Source organism: Acyrthosiphon pisum, chromosome A1 (genome assembly GCF_005508785.2).
Source record: "Acyrthosiphon pisum isolate AL4f chromosome A1, pea_aphid_22Mar2018_4r6ur, whole genome shotgun sequence".
In the NCBI taxonomy this organism is placed as follows: Eukaryota; Metazoa; Arthropoda; class Insecta; order Hemiptera; family Aphididae; genus Acyrthosiphon; species Acyrthosiphon pisum.
In genome coordinates, this window is record NC_042494.1 from 23278283 (window position 1) to 23288016 (window position 9734).

General features: G+C 29.3%; 1 protein-coding gene across 1 annotated transcript in view; it reads right to left on the reverse strand.

The window, feature by feature from the left end:
• The window catches only part of LOC100570185 (peroxidase), a 13590-nt gene extending 4800 nt beyond the window's left edge, over positions 1 to 8790 (reverse strand). Inside the window, exons 1-8 of the mRNA XM_016807468.2 lie at positions 8658 to 8790; positions 6164 to 6368; positions 5000 to 5176; positions 3959 to 4146; positions 2875 to 3073; positions 2354 to 2551; positions 1164 to 1308; positions 924 to 1080 (exon numbers count right to left, since the gene is read on the reverse strand). Of these exons, the coding sequence (XP_016662957.1) occupies positions 924 to 1080; positions 1164 to 1308; positions 2354 to 2551; positions 2875 to 3073; positions 3959 to 4146; positions 5000 to 5176; positions 6164 to 6368; positions 8658 to 8720 (1332 nt within the window). The 5' untranslated portion in view covers positions 8721 to 8790. The remainder of the gene's footprint in view (positions 1 to 923; positions 1081 to 1163; positions 1309 to 2353; positions 2552 to 2874; positions 3074 to 3958; positions 4147 to 4999; positions 5177 to 6163; positions 6369 to 8657) is intronic.
• Positions 8791 to 9734: the final 944 nt, after the last annotated feature.

The following is a 9734-nucleotide window of genomic DNA, read 5'->3' on the forward strand; positions in this document are numbered from 1 at the left end:
TTAGCGTTTTTTCGTAAATTTTTCCGGTGGTTTTTACCGTGGCATTATATATAACTATTAAGAAAATCGAAAAATGACCTCTCTAAAGTACCGTCTTGATCCAATTTGCTAAAAGATAAGGTACTATATGTTGAAATCAAAAAACTCCTTTTGGAAGAAATTTTGTGTACAGGATATAAAAATAAAAATAAAAAAATAAAATAAACACCATTGTAAAAGCAATAGCTTCCTCGCTCCGCTCAGAATCTAAAAATGTAAATATTTAATAGGTACAAAATGCAAATAGTTAATATGCGAAGCCAATAATAAGTATGTATTTCAATTTTAAATTCCATTAAAATACTTGATTACGAAAGTATTAAAAAAGCCTTGAATACCAATAAAATTATTTAATAGGTATTACCATTAAGTATAGCTACAAAATAATTATTCAAATTTAAATTTGATACATTTTGTCAAAAATTCGATCTTTAATTGCTTATAAAAAAAAATTGTGCCTATGTATTTTTAGTATTTTTCAAAATTGAATTGAGTAAATTACGTAGAGGTGTCAACTGCACAATTACATTTACATTTGTAATATAATTACAATTATTATTTTTATATTTTCATTATAACGAGGTGCGCGCTCTATTGACAATTCCGGTGAACTAATTCATTACGTATCATAATATAGGCAAGATGGTCTCTCTATACTATCTATACTCAATTATGGTATTACCTATGCACCTACTTGACTCAATATTTTTCAAACGCAATCTGAATACAATGTATTGTATTATACTACTAAAAATTACCATAATATCGCTTTACATATTATATTTTTATACTATAACATTACTTACCATTTTTAATAAGCTTGAAAACTATTCAAGAATAGTAAGTACTAGGTACTTAGGTACTCAATAGTACTAGGTACTTACTAGATAGTTATAAGACGGGGTATATAAACGGCCCGCCGATGTAGTCATGCCTCTGACTATTTCGTCAAGATTTGAACCCTCTACTAAGGGATCAGATATCGACATCCATTCGTTAAGTTTGACTGAATCGACTGTCTCATAATCTTTATCTACGTAACTTTCAATACAATAACATTATGAATACAATAAAAATAAAAATAATACTTAATAATAAGATTTCACAAAATAGGAATGATTTACTTGTAAAACGAAGCCACTGTGTTATGTGGCACTCGGAAAGCTCCGCCTGAAAATTCTATAGACAATTGTGGCATGAGTAATGGATTGTATTTCGTCCTTATATTATTACTGAGATCCAAACCGACGCGTTTTGTAAATGATTCACCTGTGTATATTATATATAAGGTACATTAATGGTATTTGTGGAGTTTAAACAGCAATTAATAAAAAATTATAATTAATAACACCACACTTATTAGTTATATATCGTTTCTAACATACTATTGTTACAATAAAAACTATAAATAGTTAAAGAACATCTACGAAATATAATATTATTGACGAATAATAATAATTTCAAATAGATATGCAATACCTCAAATCGGGAATATTACAATCCTATTAACATTAATAGTAAACACTAAATAATTAGCTGATCTGAAGCGAAATCGGATTCTAGTATTTATATATATTATATATTTCAATAATTTAAAATATTAAACAGTCTTGAGTTGGAGCATAGTCGAGTATCGAGCTTAGTGAATTTAATCAAAAGTTCCACGCTTAGTTTTTGAGTCAGTCTTTTTTATGTAGATTTAACTCTGAATATCTTCTAATCTATAGATATATATGTATTGCCACATGTTTGTCACTTGAGAACGGCTCAACTGATTCCGCAGATTTCTGTTTTGTTCTGTTCGTCATTGACAATATTTGTTTTGGTTAATCTACTGGAAAAGTCGAAAATTCGGATGTTTTTGACAGTGGCGCCAATGCGTCATCTATACAGCAAAATATAATTTTAAAATACACCGGTATATAGCACTAGAGCCACATTCCCGTAAAATAAAATTCCACGGTTTTGACGCATCCATAACAACACAACCTTACTTTTTTAATACATGATATAACGGCTAGAACTTGAAATTTGAAATTATGCTTTCTATAATGCTCTAGATGTACAATGAGAAAGGATTTTTAAAAAATACGCATTTTAGATATGTTGAACTTGATGACCTTGATTCAAAAAACGGAAGTCGAATATTTTTTTGTGTTCCAAATAGTTGCATTTGGTTACAAATTATAATAGTAATATATTCTATATTAGTATAAATATCGGATAAAATTATATTATATTATACATATAATATAATATATGTTATACTCCTTTAAACAATTAGGTACCTAAATAATATTCAAAAAATAAATACCAAGTAAAATAGGCAAGTAATCCCGATAAACAATTATCTGATTTAGTGCACCGATGAACTTTCGAGCTTCTTGATATAACACTTCATCAGACCATTGAGGATTTAATTGATGTAACATATCAGCCACAACATTATGAAACCGGGTAAACATTATACTATACGATGTGATCCCAAAGTGTTGATTTATTCTCGGGTCTCCTACAAAAAAAAAAAAAATGTTTATAATTTATATTTTTAAACAACATCTATAATACAACATTTTATTTATTTTTATTTAATTATTTCTTATTTCTTTATCAATTTATATAAATACGATAAACACAGTTTGTTAGTTAAAAAATTAAAGGTTATATTAATTTGATTTTTGATAGAAAAATAATTAAAAAAATTCATTAAAAACAGGAAAAAATTTTCTGAGCAAACTAATTTACAAAGTTATGGTACATATTTTAACAGTCTATATAAACAATTCACTGAAAAATTATAGTTATTGGAATATAAATTAGCGTATACACGATTACCAGCTTCAAAACATACGCCCACGTTTTCCCTTCCGTCGCATAATAATGAACCGTTTCTTTTCCTTAGAGGACAATACTCGTTTTCATTTATGACGTCAGTTATCAATCTTCCGCCATTAAAAGATCTAATTGAATTTGCCTTGACTAATTTGTGTCCGTACAGCTGTGATGAGTCAAAGAATGGTGTCGCCTGATTCATCTGCGAACGAATTATCAAACATACCTATAATGTTGTAGACAAAATATGCCAGTACCTACCTTTATTTTTGCAGTCATCAGAGACTGTAATTTCTTTATTTTCACCTAGGTATAAGAACTTATACACAGTGCTCGGCTTGGAAAAATTTAAGCAGGTGGACTCTGATTACTTTTAAAAAAAGAGCGTCAACATAGCTATTGTCAAACGTTATTGAACCATGGGGGCTTCCCACACCCCTTAAGAACCCTCTTTAAATCGTATTAAAAATATTTATAAATAATCAGTTTAAAATTTAAAAAAAAACAAGATAATATAAGACATAGGTAATTATTACTGTACCTTTGACCACAACAAACACATTCCACCACACTCAGTGTAATGAAAAAAACACTAAGTGTAAAAAAACTGCTCTAAGAATTGTGATATAATTTTAAAAATATATAAGTCTTTGAACTAAAGATATCATTTATGTTGAAATAATCTTCTATAAAATTGAACTTAGCTATACTCCGTTTCGCTGTGCTACCCCCCCCCCCCCCCCACACACACACACACCACCACCACACACAAGTTGAGCACTGCTACTATCTATTATATATGGTCCATATAGATAACTTTAATCATAATAATATCATAAGATATACTTAGTAATATTATAGGCTGACACAGACCATCATAGGTCAGGATCCTTTAAAATGTTAATACAAACAATCGTTACTCTACCTATGAAGGTACTAATAACTAATAGACGGACAAATGGACACAATAACGGGGATATAAGGTGTTCTAAACTATTATGTTTAGAAAACTAACATTACAATATTTAATATAAAGAACATAATTAGTATATATTTTCATTGATAAGAATTAAAAATTAGCACTCACTGGAATTTGAGGAGTTATTGAACAATTGAAATTATGAGCAGCAGTCATTGCACGTCTAAATTCCATACATGTTCGTCCATGACGACCATAAACTGGGTCATCCATTGGCAACTCAATAGGTAATTGACATTGGTATGGGGTATTACTGTTGATCTCATTAATCGGGGTGGAACAGCATCTCTTTGGCCCTGATCACATTATCAACAATAACATTGTATTTTGTGTTTTGAGTAAGTAATAAGTAAAATAACAAACCTAGCTAGACCATAAAATGTACGTATAACCTTGAAGCTGAAAATATTGTAATTTATATTAATTGATCACTGATCTCACTCTGTGTCATTGTTTCCATATTTCATAGGTGTGTCAGTCTATAATAGTGTAGTAGTGTGTATACATAACGGAATCGTTTAATCAAATAGCCAATGTTATATCTATAGCGATGTCGGTATTTTTAATATATTCTGATGTTACTCATTTTTTGATTGATCCAATCAAATGTTATTAAAAATATATTTTTGACATTAGCTAATGTGTTCGTGATAAGTAGGTACACAATTACAAACACTACATGTATATATTTATTTTAAATTCTGAGCAGAGCAATGACTGTATTGATAGGTATTACAATGATGTTCATGTGTGTTTTATTTTGTGTGTGTCATAAGTTATGACAGTTATGAGTAGTCTTCACATTATGATGTAGGAAATATGCTTCAATCATTGAAACATTGAGGATGGTTTTTAGTAGCACATTTGATCTAGTTGGTACATTTGATGTTAAAAATCAAGGTTAGGTTAATATAAATAAAATCGATAACTAAAATTGAGAATCGTTTTTTCCTATACAATTATTTATAATTTTTCAAATTGAACACATTCGTTACAATGACCTACTAAAAGACGAGATTCACTCAAAACCTACTATATTATAGCAGTGATACTTACACAGCGGTTAACACTTAACCTAGGTTTACCCCAATTATTTTTATATTCTAATTGGAAATTAAATAGGTTATAATGTTCAAAATTAATTTTTACCTGAAGAATCTGGTGGTAGGAGAGTGATGTCATGAGTGGCCCATTGACCGAATTGACTTAGATGATAATTGTTTAAGTCTGGGAAATCCTGGGATTTTCCCAAAAATAATAACAACTGCACTTTACGAGGTATAGGCAACAGCGATCCATCAAGCTGTTTCCGAACTTCATGATCACCTAATGAAACAAATAAATAAAATAATCATATATATTATAACTCAATAAATTTTAATTTTATTTATAAAATACTAGCTGATCCCGTGCACTTCGTTTCCCATTAAAAATACCAACTCTATATGAATAATATGTTTTATTTTATAATTTAAAGACAACAAATAATTATTATTATAATAGCTTTGAAACCCGGAAACCATTTATAAACAAAATTTTCCATCGGAAATCTCAAAATCCCTGTTTGAGCACCTCCCGGGGTTGGTCTTCACCCTTTTTAAACTAGCATATCTTCTGCCCAGAGGTCTAATCTATCCCTGTACCAAATTTCATCATTATCGGTCCAGCCGCTTAGGAATGTAATAAAGGTCAAACATTCATTTTTATATATAATATAGAGTTAAATAAATTATTAAGTTTATTATTAGGCATCAGATTATGCAAGAGTTGCAAATGTTTGTAGATGATTCTATCGATGATATAAATCAGATTATGTAAGCTAAAAATTCGTTATAATATTAATATAATAATATAAGAACAAACAATTAAAATGCATATTTTTGCATATTTCGTCAATTGAATTAATTAATTTCGATTTTCATGTATCAAAATACTAAGAAAAATATTCTACTTTGGAAATAACAAATATTATCTCTTTGTTTTAACCAAATAAATAAACATTGACTGATCAATAGAATATATAATATAGACCGTAGAGCTATTTAAAACTATTGGAGAAATCCTTCTTCATTAATCATAATTTACAATAGATAAACCTAACAAACAAAAACACACTATAACTCATAATATTATATTCGTCATATATTAAACATTTCTCATTTAGTTAAAAATCAAAAGTCCAGACTTTCAGTAACGTTATAGATATTACATGCAAATAAATTGTCCAGCCATCTCCATTGAAAATAATAATTTTAGATATTTGTCATTAATATGTTTTAGTACTTTGAAAAACTGTTCACTGTCCAAACTCACCATCATTATAAGCAGCTTCAGAAAGTCTGATGTATGGAGTTTCAGACGACCCCCACAAAGGGTTTTCTAGGTTATTACACGAGCCATTTGCTGTCCTATAAATATCATTTGGATTGCAGATAACTGTGGGCGCACACTTGTCATAATATATGCTATTTGATTGAGGACCATCTCCGTGATAAATCACAAAGTCTTCATTTGCAGTCTACATGTTAAATAATACCAATAAGTTTATATATTCAAAATTCAAATATATTTACTCCTTATCTTTTTATATTAATATAATATCTAGAGCTACCCATTACCCGCATAATTGTTATTATAATGGTTCCACACTTGCACTGTTGCAATTCATTTCACGTATTCACTGATTTAACCAAACCCCATGTCCCCTTCTCGAATTTATTACTCACTCTTGCTAATATTTTAATATATTTTAAAAATAAACTTGAAATTTTAAGCGGAGTGATGAATATAATGACTATTGGTCTTACAATGAACCCTATGTTTTAGTCTGTCATCAGTCATCACCTTTAAGAGTAATAACAATGTTTCAATCATAAACAATAAGAATGGTTTCTGGTAGCGAATTGAATCTAGTTGGTATAGGTACTAATAACTCCCAATAATTGTTTTGATCTAGTGACAATTGTATTAATGTGACTAAGAGCAGGACTTAATCCCCAGGTGGGGGTTATCTGCCCTCAGGCCCAGTTTTTTATTTTATTATTGCATGGTCCTATTTTACAAATTTAGTAATAATAAAAATAACGATACCTAATTATAACTATATTTTATCAATTATCCTTGTATTAATTCAAAAACATTCAATATTAATAATTTAAGAATCGCTAAGAAAGGCGGTCTGCTCGTCACACTCGAATAAACAGTCAATCGGTTGGTTCAATCCGTAATTATATAAGTCTACTGGCAGAATTACCCAGCTTCGCCAGAGTGTAAAGTATTTGTGTCTATCACCAGTTCCTCCCAATTGCCGTCTATAATATCTTGCGAAAAATACCTTAGACTTATGAGATAAATATTGTATAATAGGTACCGTGAAAATTGCAAGCCATAAGCTATCATTATTTAGGCTCTACGTCGATTATATAATAATATTAAAGCCATTCCACCCATCATTGTCCGTGGGACAAGATTATGATTATGCAATCAGTATATTTTCAGGACGCCCGCGAAGTGCATAGGTACCTACTTAATTACGAATGTTTTATTAACTCGTTGTTTATGATGTGAAAGATGAGTAAGTTCCAGGACAACGGTCGAAAAGTTAGAATTAAGAATACCATTTTTATTAAGTTATATGGTCTTGATCAAATATAATGTATAGGTCTAAAATTATATTCAATCATAACCAATAGCAACCTCACAATTAACAAAAAATATATTATGACAGATGGCGCCATTATCATATTTTTGCCAATCAGATTTCCTACTTTTCCGGGGGCAAATGTAAACTGGGTCCGCGGTTACCTTTTTTGTTGTAAAATCGGCCCGGAAATTTAAAATGATAAAAAAGGACGGTTGTAAACTCGGCCCGATAATTATTTTGACCAATAAAATAAAATAAACGGAACAATTTGTTGTTAACGAATAGTACCTATGTATTGGTGTGTATATATATCGGTGAGTGAATGGGTACGTCAAACACATGGCTTTTTACTTTAAAAAATAGATTTATATTATAACCTTACATTATTAAGTATTGCACTACAGTTTTAATTATATTTGTACACTTTTGTACACTTATAATTTTACATGGATACATTTTACTTATATTTTTTCATACTGAAATATATTACTTAAATTTTTTCACAATTTTAGTGAATTCTACATTTATATAACGAACTCCATACTATGAATAAAAATATGAAAATAATTTTTAGAGGATAATGATTATAACCTACACATGGTGTTCTCTAAATTGTTCTCAAAAATATTATACATGTTATATTTTTATTCAGGCCGATTTTACACGTCAATCATTTTTATATGTAAAAACCCCGGGCCCAGTTTACACCTAAATTATTTTTACCTGAAAAAAACAGGGGCCGAGTTTACAATCGCTCTTTTACGGTGGATTTTACTAAAATTTTCTTTCATACAAACCTTGTCCTGATAATTACGAACACGACAAAAAAATAATCAGACAAATCTGTCCCGTAGTTTCTGAGGTTAGCCGTATCAAAGTATATAAGTATATAAATAGTCACGGTTACATAGTTAGAAGATTACGTCATAATATATTACATATTTATTAAGTAGGTAATTATTTTATTTTTATATTTCAGTGTGTGTTTCATAATTATTTCCAAAACAACATTTAATTTAAATTATCTACCTAGTGCAGTTAAGTTGGTTAGGTTACATATACATAAAAACGTCTTTTTTTTTAAATAGTTAATACTAAAATGTATTAATTATTGGTAACTTAATTATTTTTTAATTAGTAAATTATGTATTAATTACCACTTACCATACAACTTATTGAAGTTTTCAACACTGATATGAAAGATAACCACACAAACAAATTTAACATCCTTGTACAAATGAATTTAAACCTTAGACATTGAGTAATCTAGTAAATAAACATTTTTCATTATATAAAAATCACATAAGCATGTACGACATTAATAGTCTAAAATTTTCATTTTCATTTCACACGACAATGTGATTTTAGTATGAGGAAGAAATGATCCACTTCTTTAATTTAAAATAAATTGCGTGGTGAATTACACTTGATAGTAAAGGTACCTACACAGTTATGGAGGAGTGAAAGTGTTAAAGTGGATAAATTTCAAATACCTCTAAATTCGCTAAACTGAAGTAAGCCCAAGTAGGTTAGTGGTTTTAAAATATGAATAACCCTCTAAAACAGAAAGGGGCAAACTATTAGACGATTTTGAAATATTTACTCTCGGATTGGTATATTTTTTATATTATTATAATAGCTACACTAGAATGATATTATAGTATATATATATACCAATAGGCAATACCTAATACGAAGAATAATTGAGTTTTATTATCAGAAGTCCACAATAATCATATAATTTATGCAATTATATGTAATATTATTATACCCGATAAACAAAGAAAAGACATTTTTTAATGTTTTCTCTTACTATAGCCACCCTATGAGTTTTTCTTATTTGCAAGGGCGCACCCAAGGGGGTGGCTAACGGGCTTTAGCCCCCCCCCCAAAATGGCTAGCCCCAAACATTTTGATAATTTTATTAGGTTTATTGACAATTGACATTTGACTTCAAATTGTTAAGTGGGATTCGACAATCAAGTTTTATTATTTCACTATTGTGTGCAGAGAAACCCTTAAGTTATACTTTACCAATCAGTAAAATTCTTCAATCGAGTGATTTAGATATTTCAGAGGCTCTAAATAACGTAGACGGTGTAGTATTCGTTCTTCGCGAGATACGAACTAATGTTGAAAATGAATTTAAAATTATTTTCGACGAAGCAAACGAAATTGCTAATGCTTTAGAACTAACAACTATGCCCAGATTAACAAAAAATCAAATCAAACGATGCAATG